The 24,934-nt window shown below is 36.4% G+C and overlaps 1 protein-coding gene across 1 annotated transcript in view; it reads right to left on the bottom strand.

The window, feature by feature from the left end:
- Window positions 1-1,004: 1,004 nt before the first annotated feature.
- Window positions 1,005-24,934, bottom strand: part of myom2b (myomesin 2b) — a 52,782-nt gene continuing 28,852 nt past the window's right edge. The window contains exons 21-36 of the mRNA XM_073834266.1: window positions 20,962-21,124; window positions 20,688-20,794; window positions 20,303-20,347; window positions 18,140-18,276; window positions 16,279-16,423; window positions 16,101-16,163; window positions 15,634-15,701; window positions 15,424-15,537; window positions 14,350-14,437; window positions 14,207-14,245; window positions 12,972-13,077; window positions 12,051-12,214; window positions 8,474-8,510; window positions 8,302-8,324; window positions 8,151-8,206; window positions 1,005-4,173 (exon numbers count right to left, since the gene is read on the bottom strand). Coding sequence (XP_073690367.1) covers window positions 3,742-4,173; window positions 8,151-8,206; window positions 8,302-8,324; window positions 8,474-8,510; window positions 12,051-12,214; window positions 12,972-13,077; window positions 14,207-14,245; window positions 14,350-14,437; window positions 15,424-15,537; window positions 15,634-15,701; window positions 16,101-16,163; window positions 16,279-16,423; window positions 18,140-18,276; window positions 20,303-20,347; window positions 20,688-20,794; window positions 20,962-21,124 — 1,787 coding nt within the window. The 3' untranslated portion in view covers window positions 1,005-3,741. The remainder of the gene's footprint in view (window positions 4,174-8,150; window positions 8,207-8,301; window positions 8,325-8,473; window positions 8,511-12,050; window positions 12,215-12,971; window positions 13,078-14,206; window positions 14,246-14,349; window positions 14,438-15,423; window positions 15,538-15,633; window positions 15,702-16,100; window positions 16,164-16,278; window positions 16,424-18,139; window positions 18,277-20,302; window positions 20,348-20,687; window positions 20,795-20,961; window positions 21,125-24,934) is intronic.

Raw genomic sequence — 24,934 nt, 5'->3', positions numbered from 1 at the left:
CACACCAGGGTGGAGCTAGGAGCATGAAACTGTCCAGCACGAATTGCACAGGATTTTAAATATAAGGAGCACAAAGGCCAAATTCCCTTAATTGTCCATCACAAGGAGTAAAACCAAAAAAACAGTTCTGATGTGCAGAACAAGATTGCTGAGTTTTACAAAATAGAAAGTGGCCGTAAGAAAACAGCTAAAGCATTGCAAATCCCCATTTCCACCATAAGGGCAATAATTAAGAGGTTCCAATCAACTAAAGATGTTACAAATCTGCCTGGAAGAGAATGTGTGTCTATATCGTCATAATGGATGGAGGGGGAGGAGGAGACTTTGAGTGGCCAAAGGGGGCCCAACCTCATATTTTGTCATAGGGCCCAAAATTGCGAGCGGCGCCCCTGGCTGGGGGGCGCCCAGGACTAGGGTTGAGAAACACTGGTCTAAGGATTACAGCTGGAGAATTGCAGAGATTCGTTGAGTCTTGGGGCCAGAAAGCCTAAAAAAAATTGAAATAGCCCTTACATCACCACATGTTGTTTAGGAGGGTTTCAAGAGAAATCCTGCTCATTTATCCAGAAACAAACTCCAGCATATTTAGTTGTCAGATATAACTAGAACTTCAGTTCCCAGTTCCCTGACCTAAACCCTTTAGAAAAAAAGTGGGGTGAACTAAAGAGGAGAAGCACCAACATGGAACATTTTTATCTTTTTACTTCAATGAGAGATTAGAATTTGTATTTTTTTAACGAAAGATTAAAAGTATAAACAATGCAGATTTCCATAGCTGCCTTTTGCTATTTACCAAGGGTGCCAATATTTGTGGAGGGCACTGTATAAAACATATATACACTGTATTGTTTTCTGTAATCATAAAGAAAAACCCCCAAAGATTATTGGAGTATGTTTAACAATAAACTAGAATACTATTTTAGTATTTTTGCTTCAAAATTAATTGTTCTAATAGCCTTTCTTTTTGATTATTTGTAAAATATACAATATCAAAAGAAGTGGCATTTATTTGACAGCAAGATTCAGATAAAACAATAGATGCAATTTTCAAATTGAACACAAAAAGTACCACTTTGTTTTTGTGAAACATTGATGGATCATTTTCTTAGTTACTGTGATGAATTACAGTACACCTGTGTGAACTTGAGGAGAACAGGCTTCATACATCCACTACAAATCACTGGCACGCAGGTTAATTAAAAGTCAATGAACAAAACTGATGACGAAAAGAGAAGAGAAACGATCTAGCAGCATTTCTTTGCTATTTCTTTACATCAATGTCCACTTGGTTTAATAGTGTGCAATCTAATGCAACAAAGACTGGTTTTGAGAGTAGTTAAAGTTCCACTTTGTGGCCATTGTAAACCGAATGCATTTATTTCAAAAGAAGTAAAAGTGATTCTGATTGGAGATTTGCCAAGCAATCCAAATTGCCAAGTCATGCTTTGTGAATTAGAGAGTAGTGGTGCATTCTTGGCAGCAAAGCGCCTCAAGTTAGGTGTTCCATATACATGAAATGATTTGTGAAGTACAACTGGCCCAAGAGCCGAAGAAAAGTGCTGATGCGTTTCAGATTGGCCGGTAGCTTCTGTAATCACATTCATATTTTACTATCAGCGTGTGTGTTTGTGTACAACGTACAGGCAGGGACGACACGGGTAGTGGTTTCCAACTCTTTTATTAACGCAAAACCAGGAGAAAAAGGCGAGGACGTGAGACGAGGTTGAGAGGAGCACTGATGGTCTCGTGGCTGCCGCTGGGGGCTAAGTGGAGGTCCTGGAGGGCCATCCATCCACCGGAGAAAGCAAAAAAAAAAAAAAAAAAAAAAAAAAAAAGCCTCTGGATTCCAGTGGCTAACTGAAAAAGCAGCTTTTAAACAGAGATTTAATAAACTAACATCAAAGCTTTTCCCCTAAGCACCTCAGGGGAGAGGGAGCCAAATTCATTAGAGGCCCACTCAGCTTAGGCAACCCAGATGACAAACTGTTTCACACATTTTCTCGTGGCACTAAATATAACTTGCCCCACCCTCCCTCACACATACTTCCTACTCTTTCTTTTCTTACTAGACGCTTGCTCATTTTATGATCCGATGATGCATTTTGGATGAAAAATACTACCTACTTTTCAATTCTACTTTCTTTATTCACTGATTTATGCACTATAGTTCAATTACAGTGTTTGCAAGGCAACATAATATTGATATTCCTCAAATATTCTGGTTAGAGTTTTAGCGATAGAAATCAATGTTTTTTTTGGTCTTGATCAATATTGGGTATTATTTGTGCATGTTCACTTCTTGCTGATTTTTATGTTTAGATTAACTTTGCCACAAATTATGCACCAATAATTTGGTCTCTCTTATTTTAGTTTTTAATATGATTATGCCTGAATTCACTTGTTAAATTGTTGATTTTAATTCAATGTGTTTACTTATTTTTTTCACAAAATACAATTCTTTATTGGTTATTAGCCATAACATCATCATTTCAGCTTAATGGTATCAGGCAGAAATAGACGAATCCATAAGGCTTTGTTCTTAGACCTAAGCATTTATGCAATTTGTTCAGCCCAAACCGCTTATCATACACTGCAAAAAATGTTTTTCTTATTTAGTTTTTTTGTCTTGTTTCCAGCCAAAATTCTTAAATCAAGAAGGATTTTTTTAGACAAGCAAAAATTATTTTTGTTTTAGAAAAAACAAGTCAAAAATTAAGTCTGTTTTTTTCTTGAAACAAGCAAAATAATCTGCCAGTGGGGTATGAAAAATAATCTTGTTTTCTGTTTGAAATAGGATTTCTTTGCTTGCCCCTTTGGCAAAAACTCATTTATTTTTTACTTGCTTTTTTTTGGAAAACAAGATTTTTTTTTTTACTTGTCTAGAAAATCCTTCTTGATTTAAGATGTTTTAAATATTTTGGCTGAAAACAAGACAAAAAAATCTAAGTAAGATAATCATTTTTTAATTTTCTGACTTACTTGCAGAGTCTTATTTGCATACTAAATTGCAACTGGTCTTGTTTTCCTTGCTGTTTAAAGTATATAATTTCTGCATCATTAGTGTCACCAAATAGAGTAGTTTTCAAGCAAATTTTCTATTGGTCAGATGAATGCCCCTCCCTAACCTCACAAAATGAGTTGTGCAAAAGTCGATATGTCGAGCTGGTCTGAATATGCCTACTTTCATACTAGTGGAATACAGCTACTCTGTAGTATGTGGAAAACAGTGCACCAAATGAGTAGTATGTCCAAATTCATAGTATTCAGAAAAACTGCAAGCAAAAAGTGCAAAGATTAACCATCAAGAATATGGAGTTCACATCTAATGGACACTTATCTATCCCATGATGACACAGAAATCATGAATGGCAGTTGGCATATGGTAATATGAAATTTGATTCATAATACCATATTTATACTATATAGAACATACTTTTTTAAATGTAGTATGCACAGGCATACTAGGCAGTATGTGATTTTGGGTGCAGCTAATGTCAGAAAGAATTTTAACTTAAAAAAATGGTCTTTACTGATTTAAAGCCATATAATAAATTATGATGTTTCCTGTTTCCAGCCTGAGGAAAACAAGATGATGGCGGGAAAACGGCATTATTTTTAAACCAAGTCAAAATCTAACCCAAACTTCCTTTGCTGCCTTGCAAACACTGATATTTCCTACAGGAAATGTAAATCTAGTTGCTTTTGTGCTGTTGGGGCGAACGAGAGGCAAGAGCTGTGTTGTTACTTCTTCCTGGTGGGAGTAGGGGACTTCATGCCACGAGGTGGTGCAGCGGTTTTGGTGCTTTGGGGAGGAGCTGGAGACTTGGCCGCAGCGGGGGCAGGGGTGGCAGACTTGGCAGTGGGAATTACAATGGGAACCGTGGGAGGCATGATCCTCTTGGGTGTGGGTGTTGGTTTGATTTCTGGAATCCTGTCGCCGTGTTTGTACACGCTGACGACGATGTCCACCGACTCGCCGCCGTACTTGTTTTGGACCGTCATAGTGTACTTGCCGGAGTCCTCTAGGGATACGCCTTTGATGGTGAGGCTGGCGAACTTGCCCGAGTCCATAGCAACGACGTACTGATCGCTGGGTTCTACTTCTTGATCGTTCTTAGACCAGCTGACCAGAGGTTTGGGGTCACCGCAGACTGTGCAGGTCAGACTCAGAGTCTAAAGAAAAAAACAAACAAATGCATAAACGCATATTTATTCTAAAACATTCTCAGAGGAAGTATGTTGCCATTATCATGCTGAAGGCATAAATATGAGAAACAACATGACTACATTAAGCAGATGCACATGAATGAAAATGATATTGTAATGGTGCAATGGCAACTAAAAATCCTATGTATCTTTCTTTAACAATTATTGTTAGAATAAATGTATGTATTGCCTTGTGTTGCCTTATGTTAAACTGCTTTAAATTACTTTTTCCCACATCAATCTACACTCTATACACCATAATGGCGAAGCAAAAAAAAAAAAGTTTTTTTTTTACATCTTTGCAAATTTATTACAAACAAAAAACTTAAATCATTCCATTGCTTAAGTATTCATACCCTTATCTGGGACAGTTGAACTTTATCTCAGGAGCATTCATATAGTGACGTGGCAAATTCATTTGAATGGGTATGAGTTTAATAAAAGGTCTATCAGCTGAAGATGCATATCAGAGCAAAAACCAAGCCCTGAGGTAAAAAAAAAACTGCCTGTGGAGCTCAGAGACAGGATTGCAACAAGCCACACATTTTGGGTTCACACAGAAGCATGCAGCCTCTGTTACCCATAATGGAAGAAAGTTTGAAACAACCACGACTTTTCCTAGAGTTGGCCTCTGATGGAAAAGGACCTTGGATAGAGTGGTGACAAAGAAGCTGATGGTCACTCTAATTGTGCTCCATGATCATATGTGACCCTGGACCACAAAACCAGTCTTAAGTAGCACGGGTATATTTGTAGCAATAGCCAAAAATTCGTTGTATGGGTAAAAATTATCGATTTTTCTTTTATGCCAAAAATCATTAGGATATTATGTAAAGATCAAGTTCCATAAAGACATTTTGCTAAACTTAATTTTTAATTATTTATTGCATTGTTAAGAACTTTATTTGGACAACTTGATTTTCTCAGATTTTTTTTTTTGCACCCTCAGATTCCAGATTTTCAAATAGTTGTATCTCGGCCAAATATTGTCCTAGGAAAGGTTATTTATTCAGCTTTCAGATTATGTGTAATTCCCAATTTAAAAAAAAAATGTACCTTTATGACTGGTTTTGTGGTCCAGGGTCACATGTATGCAGATAGGAGAAACTTACAGAAGGACAAACATCACTGCAACATTCCACCAATCTGGGCTTTATGGTGGTGTGGCAAGACTCAATCCTCACCTCAGTGAAGACACATGAAAACACTTGGAATTAGCAAAAAAGCACCTAAAGGATTCTGATGAACCTTAATTCCAAGCCTCATGTTTGAAGGAAAGCAGGCACTGCTCATCACCTGCAGAGTCCATCCTAAAAGTAAAGTTTGCTGGTAGCAGCCTCATGCTGTGGGGCTGTTTTTCAGTGGCTGGGACTGAGGGACTTGTCAGAGTAGAAGAAATGCTCAGTGCACCAAAATATTGAGATAGCCTTAATGAAAACCCAGTCCAGAGCATTCAGAACCTCAGTCTGGGCAGAGGGTTCACCTTCCAACAGGGTAATGGACACAGTACACAGCATGAGTGGCTTATAGACTCTGTGAATGTCCTTGAGTGGTCCAGCCAGAGCCTGGGCTTGAACCTAATCAAACAATTCTGGAGAAACCTGAAAATATCTGCCAGACCCCATCCGAGCTGACAGAGCTTGAAAGGTGAAGAGGTGAGGCGAAGAACGGTAGATAATTGCCAAATGTTGACGTGCAAATCTTGTCGCATAATACCCAAAAAGAGAATGGTTGTGAAACAAAAGTTGTGAAAGTTCTGTGACCGCTTTGTCATTGTGTTGTATGGAGTGTAGATTCATGTGATTTTTTTTTTTTAAAAACAGTTTAACATAAGGCGCCAACATAACAAAACGTTAAAAAATTAAAGGGTTATGAATACTTTCGCAAGGCACAGTACTAAATATTTTATTTATTTAATTCACTATATTCAATTAAAGTGACCATACAACCTTTTTTCAACCCTTTTCTCAGTTACCACATAAATAAAGTTACATAAATTTAAAATGTACTGCAGGACAGGAATGACCCTTTTTATTCATTTGTTGGTCTATATCTTCTTGCCGCATTTTTTCACCGTAAGAATTTTACAGGGAGAAACAGATTTCTGAAAAATGTTTCTAGCCTCTACATGACAGCATAATTCTAACTCTGTTTTTAGATTTATGTTGCTTCTAGTCTGCCACAGTTATACTTTTTCCAGTTTACATGACATATTTCACAGTAATGGATTTCAACAAAGTGACTCATTTGGGCTTTTTAGGAAGAAGAGCAGCTCAATGGAAACTATACAGTACGAAGCTCTACGGCGGGGAGCTCTCACTGGAAAACCACTGTGTACACGACCTCTGCAGGTCAGAGTGTGAAAGGTCTCCTCTCCCACATGAGTTCACCTCATCTTTCCTTTAATGGATCTGAGAGCCACTGACCTGCTATGTTTATTTGATCTGAAAGAAAAAAAAAGAATGCAAGGCTTTTCCAGCATCCACTATTCAGGCGAATCCTAATCCCACCAATATCCTTTCACAGGCAGAATACACCATATTCCCCAAGATGGCTTCATGCTGCTTGCAAGCAATGGATTATGAGGCCAAAGACAATGGACATGGATCTTAGAGAGCGGAGGAGTATGACGCCCTCCAGCGCACACTCCCAGGGCTGAAGTGAAGAGCCGCGGAACGGCACTCACCGGCACGACTGCCTGCGGCAATACAGATCACTAATGCGTTGGCTACAGCTCTCCATGGACGACTAAAAGGAATACTCTGGGTGCAATACAAGTTTAGGTCTATTGACAACATTTGAGGCATAATGTTAATTACAGAAAATAATATTGACTCACTGCTGCGTTTCTAATAGCAAACAAGAATCATGGGTACGGTAAAGCACTTTCAATCAATGTCTATGGAGGCCAGAGTTCTGGGGGCTTCTAATTAGAAATGTGAAGTGCATAGTTTGGTCACACTTTAGTTTGGGGACCAATTATCTCTATTAACTACAAATTTTGCCTCAATAAACCTCTAATGTGCTGCTTATTAATATAGTTAGTAATGTAGTTGTTAGGTTTAAGTATGAAATAAGATTAAGGAATCTATAATATCTTCAGATAGACAAGCTATTATCTAAAGCATACCAGTCAAAGGTTTGGACACACTTTGCTGAATTAGTTTCTTATGATCTTACAAACCTTTTGATCTAAAGGCTTTTGCTTAAATTACTGAAATTAGGTTTGTAGACAAATATATATTGTGCCAACTTCACAAACCCATTTTTTATTGGATGAGTTGGAGCAGATAGTGAAGAAAAAGCGTCCAACAAATGTCCAGCATACATGTGAACACCTTAAGTCAGAGGTCTCAAACTCAATTCCTGGAGGGCTGCAGCTCTGGAGAGTTTAGCTCCAACCAGCTCAGCTCACACCTGCTTGGAGTTTCTAGTAATCCTGAAGATCTTAATTAGCTGGATCAGGTGTGTTTGATTAGGGTTGGAGTGAAAATGTGCAGAGCTGTGGCCCTCCAGGAATTGAGTTTGAGACCAGTGCCTTAAGTATTTGTATAAAATGCATCCCAGAATGCACCTCATGAAATTAGTTGAGAGAACGTCCAGACTAAGCAGAGCTGGAATCTAGACAAAGGGTGATGACTTTGAAGAAGCTGGTGCCATCATAATTTCTATACTCATTTGCGTTGCTTTATAGTTTTAATTATTTTGTTTGGTATTATAAAATGTGAAAAATGGTAATAACAAAGAATGAGTAGCTGCAGACATTTGACTGGTGATGTACATAAATTTAAGTTAAGACCCATTAGATATATATATATTCACATTTTGTGGTGTTTTTGACATGATTTTCTTCAAAGGGAAGTCAGATCAGAATTCAATTTCTTTATGCATTGTGATGTATTTTTCAATATGTTAGGGTTCACACATAACAAGCTTTAACAAACCTTCTTTTCCATGATAGTCACAACATCAGGAAGACCACCAACCACTTTGCCACGATCTGACAACGAAAACATCACAAAGTTAATTTTAGGAATATAATTACATATCAAAGCAGGACCCCCGAGAGTGTCGGGAGTGATTAAGTATACTCACTCTTTTCAGCATATGCTTCCGCTCTGAAGGGCAAAAGAAGAATAGCATTGTTGAGTTCATTAGCAGACCTTAATATTTTACTCTAACACTGATGTACAGCTCACATGCTTTGCATCTCTAAACAATATGACGTGGAAAGCCATGTGGTGGTCTGATGCACTGGTTATCTTACTTGAGTCTCTGGAATTCTGCGTAGGCGTTGTCGTAGACTACAGGGGGAAAAACAGAAAAAAAAAGATTAAAAGTTAAGAGCATATAAAACATGAATACAATTTTTTAAAAAAGGAAAACAGCACTCTCTCTATTCGCCGTGTCTTGTCCCGGAGGCATGGCATAAAAAGAAAATCAGCTCTCATTATTTTAATAGCATTGTTTTCCTGCTTCGCTGGAAATAGCTCTTCTTCCCCTACTCATTACTGTCACCATTCGGCAAATCGCATGACCTGTCAGATACCAGCCCTTGATTATGTTTGTCATCAAACAGTCTGTTGACTAACTGAAACCACTGCCAGTGTCTGCACCTTTGATACTATGACAGCATTTTTCATCCCTGGATTTCCCTAAATACATTCCCTGTGTGTGCAGCTGCAACACTGGCCTTTACTTCCAATTATAAACACATCCACACAGGATCAACGCCAGAACATGTGTTTGAGTCGACCATCTTAGTCGACTTAGTCGACTCATTTTAGAGTGGGAAAAGCCTTTAAAACTAGACAAAAACACTTTGAAAACATGACAGTCTTGCCGTCACCTCCAGCATTGGTGTGTTTTTCTCATTAATGCTGATTCTAGTAGTGATGTGAAAAGTATCTGAGCTGTTGTTGAAGTTTTTCACTTGATACTCAATTAAATTCAAATGTAATTGGGTTCTTTTTTCACAATACTCCCCGTTAAAGGCATCATGCATTTTGCATATATTTCCCCCCCTGAGGTCCAATTATAATGTTTAGTCAAGGTTGTTTTATGCCAAAACAGTTATAACTTAGTTTCACACTTAGTGTGACTATTTACAACCCTCTCTCTGACCATTAAAATTAAACGAGGAGGAAGTTTTATGTCCGGAAGGTTACAGCATGACCTATTTAAGGTCAGCTCTTACTGAATTTAGTTGGTACTACCGAAATCATTTTGGTATCATTAACTGATACTGGGCAGTGGATTTTTAGTTTTTCAGCATGCATAGGGCTGGATCAGAAAAGTTGAAATGAGGTGTTATTTTTATTATGTGTTTTTGACTGAAGGGAAAGAACTGATTTAATGTTCAGTTAAGTTTTTGTGGTCACCATTGTGCTAAAGAGAGCTTGTAGTTAGGTTGTGGGTTGCTACATGAATTAGGTTTGCTCCAATCTATGAGCAATAAAAGCACTAACATTAATACAGTGATGAGTAACAAGCTATTATACAGTATCTCACAAAAGTGAGTACACCCCTCACATTTTAGCAACAATTTTAGTATATCTTCTCAAGGGACATCATATAGAAATGTAACTTGGATGTATTTTAGAGTAGTCAATGTGCAGTTTGTATAGCAGTATAGATTTATTGTACCCTGAAAATAACTCAATATACAACCATTATTGTCAAAATAGCTGGCAACAAAAGTGAGTACACCCTAAGTGAACTTGTCAAAACTGTGTCTAAAGTGTCAATTTTATGTTAGCACCATTGATATCTGGCACTGCCTTAATCCTGCTAGGCATGGAATTGACCAGAGCTGCACAGATTGTTGCTGGGATCCTCTTCCACTTCTCCATAATGACATAACAGAGCTGCTGGATGTTAGACATGTTGGTGCTTCTCCACCTTCCGCTTGAGGATGCCCCACAGGTACTCAATAGGGTTCAGGTCTGGAGACATACTTGGCCACCCCATCACACTTCAGCTTCCTCAGCAAGGCAGTTGTCATCTTGGTGGTGTGTTTGGGATCGCTATCATGTTGAAAAACTGCCGTTTGGCCTAGTTTCTGGAGGGAAGGCATCATGTTCTGCTTAAGAATGTACAGTACGTAATGGAATCCATGTTTCCCTCAATGAACTGCAGCTCCCCAGTACCAGCAGCACTCGTGCAGCCCCAGACCATAATGCTACACCACCATGCTTGACTGTAGGCAAGAAACAACTTTCTTGGTACTCCTCACCAGGGCATTGCCACACATGCTGGACACCATCTGAGCCAAACAAGTTTATCTTATAGACGGTTTCAACAACAACATAAACGTTACGCATGCATGCTTTTGTGGCCCTAACTTAACTTCCGGTAGACATCCAAATAGAATCAATACCAACAGCTAAGTCCTTCTAGAGTAGATTATTTTTTTAATAACAAGCGAAATATGTTGGCTGAGTAAATTAGACTGATTTATTAAAAATGCAAACTCATTCTCTGCCAGCAGGAGGTGCTTTAAGCACGAGAAACGAGGTTTCCCCGGTAACGACTGTAGACTAAGCAGCTCTTATTTTACAAACGCTGCCTTATGCAGGATGAAATGAAAATGTCATTTTCTATAGACAGGCTTTCTTCAGAAATACAGTGATATAAAAACACCCACGCCTCGGTTTGATTTTTAAACGTACATTACGTGCTCATGTTTATTCAACGAAGCCTATTGGAAAATTGGTCGGTTTTTATATCGTGGCAGGTCGCCACAAATAAATAAATGTTTGGGAAACATCCCACAGCACAATAACCTGAGACCAACTTCATTACTCATTACTAGCTGCGTTTGTAGCCCGCGACACGAACCAGACAGATAAACAAACACAGACCGGAAGTTAATTTAGGTCTAGGCGCGTGCGCCCGATGAAACCGTCTATAGTCTCATCAGACCACAGAACATGGTTCCAGTAATTCATGCTTTTGAACAGGTTGTCTTCAGCAAACTGTTTGCAGGATTTCTTGTGAGCCAACTTCAGAAGAAGCTTACTTCTGGGACAACGCCCATGCAAACCGACTTGTTGCAGTGTGCGACGTATGGTCTAAGCACTGACAAGCTGACTTTCTACTTCTGCAACCTTTAAAGCAATGCTGGCAGCACTCATGCATCTGTTTTTTTGAAGCCAGGTTCTGCACCTGATGCACAGAACGAGTGCTCAACTTCGTTGATCGACCTTTGCAAGGCCTGTTCCGAATGGAGCCCATCTTGGAAAACCTCTGTATGACCCTGACCACTGTAGTGTAACTCGGTTTTAGGGTGTTACTAAACCTCTAATAGCCTTGGTCATATACTAGTACTTGCTCTAATACAAGATACACAACTTTGTATTGTCCTGTCAAGCAGACAAAAACATAAACATGATGAATAGGACATGTGGCTTTGCATGGTTAAATTACATATTGCTGTTATCACTTAGGGTGTACTCACTTTTGTTGCCAGCGACTTTTTAACAGTAATGGCTGTATGTTGAGTTATTTTCAGAGAACAGTAAATCTATACTGCTACACAAGCTGCACATTGACTACTCTAAAATATTTCCATGTTTCATTTCTATAGTATTGTCCCTTGAGAAGATATACTAAATGGTTGCTGAAATGTAAGGGGTGTACTTACTTTTGTGAGATACTGTAGGTGTAGTTACAATAAAGTGTTCGCATTAATCACTTTTTTTTTTTAAATAATTCGTTTTTTAATGAGTGTTAATTCATGACTTTACCTAATTTATTTTAGTAATAGCTGGTAAATTTCTTTACTTAACACTCAGGATGAAATCTAACCAAACCAACTGAGTGCAAATTGCTCACAAACTCACGTTGTCCGGAGAGGTCCAGGGTACGATAATGCGGCTTCTCAGGATCCACAATCTCAATAGTGTACATTCCTTTATCCTTATCAGTAGGTTCGACTATTTCCAAGGTTGCCATTGCTGGGTTGCCACCAACTCTCATCCTTTCTGATGCAGAGATTTTTGAATCCCTTGAAGTACAAAGAGCAAATTAATGCAAAACACCTATTAATATCTGTTCATCACTGAGAGAATGACAAAACCAATATGATCACATGCATGCTTTTAACATGTTACAACGAAGCCACGTTTAATCCCAATCCCTTTTTAAGTTCAATTGTTTGCTCATTTTCCATAGAGTAAATGCTCTCAAAACGTTAGACATTGCTTTTTTTTTAAGTGGGGCATCAAATTAGCATGTCCCTAGTGTAAAATTAGACACGGCGGGTGTTTTTTTTGTGTCGCGACTGAATGTGAAATTTCCCCTGCATTAATTCCTGCTCTGTGTGTGATTCAAAACGTGCAACAGGGGGAGGAAAGACCCAGAATAGCCACTTCAAAATGCTAATACAGGGATTTGAGAAGCCATGCGAGCGGGAAGAGGCTTTTCTCACTACGTTAGAATTTCACATGCTACTGAATCACCTCCAGGGCAGAGCATTAGGCAACTGCAATCAGAATGATTTGTTTTGTGTCGACAACAGAGCGAGGAACAAGACAGACTCTTTATTCCTGTAATTTCCTGTAGTTCAATAATCATTTATTTTGTACACCTCACACTGAAGCAACACAAAACTATAGACCAAAATCTGAAAATCATGTTTACATGTAGAGTCGTTGTCGCGCCTGGGGACATGAAGAGGCATGTGCATTTCATTTTCAAGGCTATTTGTGTATCTTTTTTTATTCTAGGAAATCGTTTCAAGTGAGAGTAGAAAATGTGCATACTTTTGTTTCCAATGGATCTTCATCTCCTCGGTGTAATATTTCATATGGCACTGAAGCATAATGCCCTCCGCGGTGCACTGAATCGACAACTCAGAGGCGCTGGATCCTGTCCAGGTCCAAAAAAGAAGGAAAGAGATCTTAAAATTCACCAACACAGGCTGGTTGGACAAAAAGCTGCATTGCTGTGATTCACCATGTGTTAAGGCTGAGATTCTTTTGCTGTTTATGCAAAGATTTTTAAGTAGGCGCTAAATAGAATGAACAACTGTTCTCTTCAATATTATCTTTTTGCTGTTTTCATTTTTATTGTTGATTTGGAAAAACGATTAAGAATTGTTTTAGTACATTTGAAACTGAACTGCTGTATTTTACATTATTTACATCATATTTTATCTTTAAGTTATTTTAGCTCAAAATCATAAGAAAGAAACAAATTCTATTTTGCCTAAAGTATATAATAACAAATCATTTTATAATTATTTTTGCATTGTAAAAAAAAAGAAAAAATGATCACAGATTTTCCTCGCAAATGCTGTTATTTGACAAACAATGTTTATCAATTCTCCAAACCACTGTCCTATATATGATAACACTGGGATTCTAGAGCCCATCCAGGCATATCAGGGCAAAGGCAGGAAAATACCGCTTATAGATGGCCAGTACATCACAGGGTTCAAACAATTATCTATATTATTTAAATTATGATGTATTTTATCCGTCAAAAGTTAAACACTTATTGGACTGAACTTATGTTTCTAATGCTCTCTATGAATTAACAGCTTATGCTTAAAAGCTTGTAATTAGTTTTATATAATTAGATTATAAAAGTACTTTTACTGTATGTATGTGTGTATATGAATTTAATGGCTTGATAGCTATTTATGCTTCTATCTGGGTTTGTTTTCAGCAGAATCACTTAAACACCAAGTCAACATGGTATGCTTTTTAGCATAAGAGTATCAGAGTCACCCTTGGGTTACAGTCATGCAATTCATCACCAAGACCCTGACAGCTCCAGCGCAGCACTAAAAATGAACTATGGGAAACCATAAAAAGTTCATAATTGAAGTTCTGGTCCATTTTAAGTTAGATGACCAAATTTAGACTCCACGGATAGAGAAGATGAGAGAGGGGTGGAAAACGGTGGATATAAAATCAGTTGATATTAACACAAGGAAAGACATGCTGGCTTTGGAGAGCAAAATGACAAGCACGATGATACATGTCATACACACCTGCGATACGACTCAGCTCGTTAATGATGTCATCAAAAGCTGTGGGTGAGAAAAAGACATCTTTAATACATGTTTTATGGAACATTTTCCAGCACACATTTACATTTTTCTATATTCGATAAGACAATCCAGAGAGATGGTACCTTTGCCAGAAACATCAATCTGTGACACATCTTGGCCTCTGTCATCAGTGATGGTTGCTTTATATAGTCCCACATCCTTCTTGGAGAACTAGAATATCAAGATAAAAAAAATGAAGAAAAAAAAACTGCATCTCACAAAAACAGGCCACCTGAGTGATGCTTTTTTTAGAGCATTACCGGCAGAGTAGTTTTTGTGCTACATTGTCTTGGGAGTAAATTATAGCTATTTCATATAGTTTTGTAAAAATAGTTTTGACAAAAAATGTCAAAGAATAACCAGCATTACAAAAAATTACTATGGCACTCAATTGATTGAGACCCCTGGTTTCAATCCTCCGGGAGTCAAGAGCTCTTAAGGTTATTTCTCATGTGAAATGTTCTTGTAGTATTTCTTATAAGATGTCAGGAGCGATTATAACAAATACGCTTCTTTGTACTTATGGAAGTTGCACAAGCTGTTTTACTTTGTAACTGGGAAGAATATCGACTGAAAAAAAAAACAGAGCAATTACCCATAACAGTCCAGCAGGGATTATTCGTCTTTTTACTGAAATAACCTTAGCTATGGCACTTAGCTTTGAGCATGCTTCAGTACACTTTTGATACATTTTAAACTTTGATTATGGAAAACAACAACACAAACGTCTGTTACTAACTAAACAAGTGGTTGCAAACCAATAAATGGGTCACAGGTCTGTTTTGTTTTCTAAACATGATGAGAAAAAACTATTGTAAACATACTAAAAATTGCAATTAGCCATATAAACCTGTATAGAATCAAAATATTAGGATAACATTAATAGTAAAGCATTCAAGAGAAGTAGAAATAGCTTCCCTCTATATTTAGTTGTTAATATTAAAAGGTTGTGCATTAAACTTTTTTTGAAAGCAAATTTAACCCACCCCAGTCGTTGTTCCATGCTTTTAGATAACTGTTCTATCATTTATGTATTCACTTTGGTGAACTACTATTTTAATACATTTTTCAACGTGTGACGTTTTCAACTTTTGACATTTAAGAATCACTTGGCTAAACAATTTTTAGCTCAAGTGTTTATGAAATCAAGTGCTCACATTAGTTAGGGGGAACTTGCAGACTCCTGAGTTCAAGTCAGCGGGCACCTCAGGAATCACCTCTACGTCGTCCTTATACCACTGGAACGCAGAGTCCTTCTTCAAATTAGCCACCTGAAGGGGGTCAGACATGCAAAAAAACGTCAATATATCATCAGTAAGTCTAAGACATTCAATTTGCTTTAGCTGAATTAATCCCATTCAACTTGCCTTGCAAACAAGAGTGACAGAGGCATTATCCCCAACTTGAATGGAAAGGAACTCCATAAAGTGAGGCCCTGGAAAATGTAATTGGAAAATGAACATTCTGAAATCAAAGAATGAGTGAAAATCAAGTTAAACCAGCCTAAGTGGCTTGCTAGTCTTGCTGGCCAAGATGTTTTTATCTGTTTTAGCTGGGAGGTCAAGTAAGTAATCTATACATTTTCAAAATCTACTAGTCTGGGAAGAATCTATATATTCCAGTGTAGAAGAGTGACTGCCATAAAAACACAAGGACTATGACAGAATTTTCATTTAGGCTGAATTATTCATTTTTGGAGAGTTTATATATAATGCAAAGCTTGTTTGTAAACCTCAGAAAAGTAATACCAAGGATGGATTAGAAAACCACAGGGTCTAATTCACTCTATCTGAAGTTTATTTCAACAGCTACATCAACAGGATGAGTGCAGTACCCTCTTTCACACGAATGTACTCCCTCCTTTGGTATTCCGCCTCAGCCAGCGCTGCCTTGAAGGCTGGAAAAGTAAAATAAAGCAGGAACTATAAGAGGTCAGTGAGTAGAGTTCAACAGAGGAGCGCAATATCTCAAGATGAGAGCTGCAGAAGCCCTAGAGCGATGCTGGCTCTCACCATCTCCGATCAGCACCAGAGAGGACTGGGCCTTGGCTCTGCCATCTTGAATCTGCACGGTGAAAGTGCCCTCGCTGTCGTCAGTGAAATGATCCATCACCATCTCAATAATGCCCGTAGCTGCGTCGTGACTCATTTTAGTTTGCTGTGAAAAAGCCAGAGAGGTAAACATTTCTCTCCTGGGCTTTTCTTAGCAGGCTCACGCAAATGGAACAGAAAAACATAACAGATGGTAGTATTGCAATGGAGCTGAATCTATTTATTTGGATTGGTTATGTTTTCTTGCACAGGAAAGGTTGGGGCTAAGCTTAAAGGGATAGTTCACCGAGAATGAGAATTCTGTGATCAAATACAAAACCCGTATGGTGTTCTTTCCACCACAGAACACAAAAGAAATTATTTCTAGCAGAAAGTGCTGGTCTTTTCAGTTCAGTGAAAGAAAATTGTATATATATATATATATATATATATATATATATATACACACATATATATATATACACTAGTATTCTAGTATATATATATATATATACTAGAATACTAAATATACTATATCAGAGCTGGGTAGATTACTCACAAATTGTAATCCATTACTGACTCCAAATTACATGACAAAAATTGTAGTTATCCATTACAATACAATTTTTAGGTAATACAATCAGACTACTTTTAGATTACTTTTAGATTTACCTGTTTATTACATTGATTTAAATAGGATAATCTTGTACCATATTGACATAAAAATGAGTAAGAAAATATATTCCATTTGTTGTTATTAACAACATGATGTGCATTAAACAATATATTATGTCAAGTTTTTTTCTAAACTGATGTTTGTGGAGTTAATTAATAAGAAAAATTAATAATGAATTGAATCATAAAAAATGAAATGATTTCAAAATCAATAAAAATAATAATAAAAAAACTGAAAAAAATAAATATTTAATTTGCAATGAACATGCAAATGTGATAATTATTAAAATTATTTTAAAATACCAGGGGTACTTCATGTAAATATATTAGGTGAAAGAGGATCAGATGACAAAAAAAGTTTGTCCATTTTAATGTTTGAAAGACAAAAGCCTTCCAAAGACTTAGAAATGCATGGTTAAAAAAACTAAAAAAAAAAACTTACAGAGTGATAATTCAAATAAAAATAATTAAATTAAATTAATTAAACCTGAAATGATTTTTGTAAATCAGTGATCAAATGCTGTGTTGCCACCTGAATAATGTCTGGTCTTTGTGTGAATGTCCAAGACTTTTTAAAATATATATAAGCAGTAGGCTATTTCAGAAAAAAAAAATAATAATAATAAAAGATGATAAAGAGGAATTAGCGAGAATCAATAAATTATGAATAATGCTATTGTGTAAATAATATGTAATTATGTAATCCATAAAAAGTAACTGTAGTCTGATTATGAGTATTTTAAAATGTAATTTAATCTAATTACAAGTACTTAATTTTTGGAATCTGATTATGTAATCCAGATTAGATGTAATCAGTTACCCAGCTCTGTATATCAGACAATATATATCCAGAATAATCTGATAACCAATATGATGCTGATATTTAGCATATTCCTAGTAATATTCAGGCACTATTTAATACATAATGACTTAGAAATCAGTACAAAGTTCATGCGGTCCCTGTTTATGACTAATTTATTATGCTGTTAAACTTTTATGTTTCATAGAAGCAAAAAGGTCATATGGGGTTTGGAACAACCTGAGTATGAGAAAACAATGACTGTCACTTTGGGTAAACTATCTCCTTGAATATAAAACTCCCTTATTTCTGTTTATGAAATAATAAAGACATGTGGATGCCTGTACCATTTTATTTGCAGTTGTTTACCTCACAGTTGACAAGCTCCTTGTTATTGGCAAAGAATTTGTAGGTCACAGCAGAGGAGATGCCCTCAGCTTGCAGCCAAAAGCGCATACGGCCTCTCTCTAGAATCTTATAGGCCAGTTCAGTCTTCAGAGGAATAACTGTGACACAAGAGAGGCGACGCATGACAAGTTGACATGTTGTCTTGTGTGTTGTCACTGTTCATATGCATGGCCTTACACATGTTAAACAACACATGCCGATCCTATTTAAAAATATCAGAGTTTATTTTAAGCAATAAGCCACATCCCTTGTTACAGTGAATTTACCATGCTTAAACATTATTGTCAGGTACAGTGTGAAGCTAAACCCGCTTTGGTAAAATCACTGTAATAGCCTCAAGTGGTTTATAAAACAGCGGTTCTAGCAATTAAAAAAAAAAAGACACTGATATTCAATAGATAGTCATATTACTATTAAGAAAATGTCTTGTTATGCAGTTTATTACTATAGGGCCACTGGTTGCCAAGCAATGTAGCAAATATGCAGATTAAAATCAGGGTTCCCATACTTGAATATTGGTATGACTAAAATTTCTGCACTCACAAGATGTCAGATTTAACCAGTTAAATATTTTAAAGCAAAGAATAGCTAAAAAATGTACATGCACAATGGAACTTTTGAAGATGATTAACATTAATTACATTTTTGACATTGCAAATAGTATAACAATAATTATGAATTATAAACATCCATCAAATTATATTAACATATGAACTGTGAAATTAGGGCTGCACGATTATGACAAAATTATAATTGTCGATTATTCGCTTGAAATTGTAATTGCGATTATTAATTTATCAAATTTAAATTGACTGATGTTTTAAATAGCTTCATACCAATGTTTGAAGCAACTGCATGCCATAATTTTATATGAAAATGAAAAAAAAAAAAAAAAAAAACAAGCTGAAAGCACTCTTCCTGAAATACTTTTTTTGGTTTTCTCATTGCCACAAATGTCAACAATACATTGGTTTGGTTTCTTTAAATATAAAAAATAAATTTTGATAATGATTTTATCACGGTATACAGTGTTATCATGATATTGAAATTTATTTGCAAAAAAAGTTGTGTCGTAATACAGTATAACAGGTTTAATAACTATTTTCTTGTAACAAAAATAGCTGAACATTTAAATACAATAAAGCAATAAACAAAAATGTATAAAGTTAAAAAATGTAAACAGATTACAGTGCAAAAGAATTATAAAGACCAATAGGTATCGCTTTACAGTAAGATCTCTTAGTTTAGTTGAGCAATAGCTACATTTGCAACATAAGTTATTTATCTTTGTTAAACAATACAACTTTTAGTTCATGTTAGCTCATTAAATAACACATTTGCAACTTCTGATTTTAACAATTTGTTATTAAATATTGGAATTACCTAAGATTAATGAATGTTTAGAAAAAAATTTCATTGGCAGTGTATGTTATGTGTATAGCCTATTAGGTCTAAATATTAAAGTATTTGGTGCTGTGATGAACACCATAACAAATACACAACACTTTTCAAAATCTGAAAGCTGTTTTGTTTACAGGGTTTCCGGGGTAACGCCATCTGCTGTCAGAGAATGAAAGTGCGCTTTCATTCAGAGCGTCTCTCACGAGCTCCGCCATATGCTTCTCATCCGTGCTTGTTTACATCAGAGGGCACATGCGTCTGTGACGCAGCATACAGTGGTGTTTTGCATTGTGACCAGTTGATGGGAAAAGATATCTTAAAATGCATTCATAATTCTGAATAATTGTTATAAATAATTATTCTCAGTATTTTAATGTGCCCTCGATAACAATATCGATTCGCCTCTCACAACTTGACATGCTCTAAACAAGCCTCTTAAGCATGCAGAATAATGACGTTTTTTTTATTTTTTTTTTTTAAATCGCGGCTTTGAACGATTACGTAATCGTGGCATCCGTAATTGTGCTCGCGATTCGAAATTCGATTAATTGTGCATTCCTATGTGAAATGTATATAACTTCCATGACCTTTATGATTTTCTTGAACTCCTTGACTCTTACAAGGCTGGAATATTTGGGAACCCTGAATACTGTTCACTTAAAGTGTCAAGTGTGCATACTGAACATGGTTTGTGTTCAATCTCTACTATCCAGGGTCACTTACTTGGGTTACGTATGTCATAGCTGAGGGCCAACATCTTCTGCAGTTCTAAAATGGAGGACAGAGGCAACTGTTATTTTTATGAACTATCATCATTATCAACACTTTCAAGGACATAACAGAAAAAAAACACAAATCTTTGTTAGTGTTATTATTTTTATTACTAAGAATTTTTGTATAATATGTAATATTACGGCAACTGCTTCACTTCTTCAGATGATGTAGCATCCATAATACAGATCAACAGACTGACAAGTATCCGACAGCTGAATCAAATATGATTCGAATCCGTCAGTGGAATGTTTTGATAGTGTCTGGTACTCTATATAATTTTGAGGAAGGGCATTAATAATGAAGGTGATGGTCATAATATATTAACAGGCCTCACCTTCTGCTGAGATCTTGTAGCTGGCGGAGACACCATCAGTATGTGTAACAGACACAGAGTATGTGCCCAAATCCTCTTTGTCTGGATTCTTGAAAAGCAAAGTCGAGCTACAGAAACAAATGAGCAAACATTAGTGTCTGTTCAGTGGGACAACAAAAGGAAAACAAACGGAATTAAATATGCACAGACTGTGGCATTGCCCTAAATATGCTTTGAGCTAATATGTATCTGGACCAGATCTAGTTAGGACACGTTGTACGTGCGTTTTGCTTACTGGCTGCCTGATGACTTGACGACGAGTCCCTTGGAGAAGTCAGTAATTTCTTGGTAGGACTTCTTCCATGTAAACTTTGATTTCTCCTTTATTTGGCAGCTCTCAAAAGAGAGATAAATGTCACCTGATTCCTCATCGACGCCACATTTGATTTCCTGGGTCCCTTCAAAACAACAGAAGTGGAGACGAATTTGCACACAGGTAGACAAGATGTGCAGACTACAAAACAGGTACTGCAGGATATTTAGATTTATGGTTGTTAGTTGCTGTCCCCTATGATTAGACAAAAAATACGGGGACACAATATTAAATTTATCAGCTTTAAATACTAATAATATTATTTTCATATACTAATTAATATAAGCAATTACTAATATGGATATTTTCATTTTATCTTAATATTAATTGGATGATATTTCGCTCCTCTGAAGATCTGAAATGGACTACAAATGTCACATATAAAAACGTCCTGTTGATGACATTTAACACCACTGACGTCAAATGCCATTGGTTCCAATGTGTCTTGTAGCCAAATGTCATTGAAACCAAACTTGACGCAGCAGCATATTTCATTTTCAGTAAAAATCAGTTTGCACTGCGATCTGTTTGTCACACAAAGCTATATTATGTCTTCATAAGACTTATTATATATTATTTATGATGATTTATTATAGAACACATCTATGATACGTCTTATTTTGTGGCTTTACAAACCCAGTTTTTAATACATTTTTAATTATTTGGAAAGTAGCCAGGATATTTTGGAAATTCACTTTTTCCACACAGGAAAGCAAGGTTACTGTTTTTGACTAAGTTTAAACCAATAAAATGTGACCCTGGACCACAAAATCAGTCTTAAGTAGCACGGGTATATTTGTAGCAATAGCCAAAAATGGGTCAAAATGATTGACTGCCAAAAATCATTAGAATATTAAGTATGAGTATAAGATTATGTTCCATGAAGATATTTTGTAAATGTCCTACAGTGAATATATTAAAACTTCACAATGCCATAGAAGAACATTTGTTGTCTAAACGGTTACATAAAGAATCTTTAACATCTGAAGAACCTTTCTTTTTCACAAAAGGTCCTGTGTGGCAAACAAGGTTCTTTAGATTATGAAAAGGTAAGAAAGAGATGGTTCTTTAAAGAACCTTTGACTAAATGGTTCTTTGTGGAACCATTCTTCTATGGCATCACTGACAATAACCTTTTAATGCACCCTTATTTTTTAAAAGTGTAATATGCATTACTAAGAACTAAGAACTTGCACACTCAGATTCCAGATTTTCACATAGTTGTATCTTGGCCAATGTTACAAACCATACATCAATTGCAAGCTCATTTATTCAACTTTTATATGATGTATAGACATTTTTCCTGAGTAAATGATGAGCGCCGCCATTTCAAATTCTAACATCAGATTTAATGCTCTCAGAGCCATAGAGAAACAGAGTTGCGACACTCCCATAAGCTTCCATAGGAACTGAGGAATGCGGAAGTAAAGCGTGTCATGGAGCGGCCAATAGTTCCAAACAACCAATAGCTCCTCCATAGAAGCCCATTCATTTCAGCGCTTCTCAAGCACAGTTGCCGGTAAATTGAAGAAATTACTGCATTTTTTTACATTTTAACGCATCAGTTGACCTCTCGGAAAACTAGCCAGTAGTGGTATTTTATGAAGCGTGTTATAGTTAATGTTTATCGTTAGATAATAAACAGTTATACTGTAATTGCAGTTAGATAACGTGAGAAACACCGTAATAGCGACCATAACCAGATACTAGTTGTCATATTTTTACGTTTTTAGTCTTTCTGCAATCTTTCTCTCACTGTAGGAGGTTGAATGAGTTTCAGTAAAGACTGCATTCAAGAAATAAGATAAAAATGAATGCTGAATGCAATTCGTTGCCTTGTGTTTTTTTAAACACTATTTTCATCTTTTCTATTATGTTAAATGCCATTTTTGCTTGCCTTTTATAATAATCAGTTATGTTGTATATTTGAATATCATAAAATAACACAAGTAAATTACTTTTTTTTTCTTATTTAACATTAAATCTTTAAATCGAAACATATAAAAAAGAGAGTGTTTGATCATGTCCAAATACACATGCAGATGTATTTAACCTTAAATATCACACTAAGTATAATATAAATACTATATTAGAAAATGTTATCTTTTAAATGGTCAGGATCATTATTGCACATATTATTTAGTACAAAAAAAAAAAACCTCCTCAAAATATTAACTAAATAGAACTGAACTATATATTACAATTATTTAATTGAATAAAAGTTACACTTAAGGTGTTTGGTCACATTTAGTCTCAGCCTCAGACGTCACGCCCACGAAACGTTGGCTAAATGTCTGATGCATATGCTGCCCTCCAAAGGCAAAGCTCAGTAACTACACATTTGGTCAAAATTGAGTTAAGGCTTAAAATGGACTTTGTAACAACTGCTTTGTCTTGTGGCAAAGTCTCCTGGTTCAATTTTGTCCCAGAGAAACGAGAGTGTTTCAGAGAAATGAGAGTGTCAACATGTTTGACTGGCTGGCATAAAAACTTTAAAGGCATTTTTCTCAGTTTCAGTGTTGGCGTAGTTACTGCACTTTGCCTTTGGAGGGCAGTATAGTACACTTAACTGGAAACACTTCAGGAATGTCGAAGTCGTCCTCTGATTAGTTGAATTTGACCGGATTTCCGGGAGACGCGAGTGTCGCGTTTATTTTCGGTTCACCGGGAAACAAAGCGCAGACTGATTTACTCGCGTTTTGCTAATGTGCTTATGCAGACGTCATTGTTGTTATACACATTTGCGACGTTCGCGAACAAATTACTGACTTACTGCTTGCTCTCCCTCTTCTTATTTAACTTTCAATGCTGGTTATTTCAATGACTGACTTGTTGCACGCCAGTCTGTTGTTGTGGGGGCATTACCACGCCCCAAAACGTGACGCTGAACGAAACGAACTGTGATTGGTTGTTTGACATGTCGGTCAAACGGTCTTATGGGCGGGCCTTGGCCAATGAAAGCTGCCATGAATTCCAGACCTTCAGCCATCAGTCTGAAGGTCTGGCTACGCGAGACTAGGTCACATTTGACTGCCAAAAAGTATGAGAACATATAAATATGTTTCTTTATCACTCCCCAGAATAAAATGTGATTGTAAAGCGTATTCAGAGATGTTATCAATACACAATCAATGCACATTATGTGTTAATAATTACTCGAAATTGCTGCAGATATAGTAAAACTGCTGTCTATCCTACTTAAACCCATTCAAACACATTGACAGCGCAGAGTTGTCTGGAACTATTGGGCACTCCATGAAACACGTGGCCGCGCGGCAGCGAGATCATAGTCTCCATAGGAACCCATTCAAATAGCGTCCATCTGTTTTTAATATAGCAAACGTCTGCAGCTTTGTGTCATTTACACACTCATTAAACGTTGAGGAGTGAGGCACCGACAAATGACGGTCATTGCGACATTCGAAAGGGATGGTGCTGTAGAGCCATGTGCTTTTTTAAAACATTTCATTAGGTTTAACATTAGATTGTCAGATACTTTGGCTAGAAACACTGGAGACCGGAAATGCGAAGCATTCTTCAGGTTAAGAGTCAGGCGTGACTTCTGTGTTCAGGCAAAATGTCTATAAATGTCAATAAAATAAAAAAATGACCCTCATGACTGGCTTTCTGGTGCAGGGTCACAAATGGTTTTCATTTTAGGGTGAATTATTGCTGTAAACTGTCTTAAAGAGCTATTTCAACCTGATTTAATGCATCACAATTTGTTTTGTTGGTATAAATCAATACATTTAGGTGGATTCAGTGATGTTTAATAATAATGATTTGGATTTTTTTTTAGTCGTATAAATGCATAATAAAAGTAAAAGTATATATATATATAATAATATATAATAATTAATGAACATGCAAGGTGTGAAGAAGTTTGTGAATGATT

This window comes from Garra rufa, chromosome 2, assembly GCF_049309525.1.
Source record: "Garra rufa chromosome 2, GarRuf1.0, whole genome shotgun sequence".
NCBI classification, from domain to species: domain Eukaryota; kingdom Metazoa; phylum Chordata; class Actinopteri; order Cypriniformes; family Cyprinidae; genus Garra; species Garra rufa.
The sequence above is the reverse complement of the archived record's forward strand: the minus strand, read 5'-3'. Positions and strand labels throughout refer to the sequence as shown.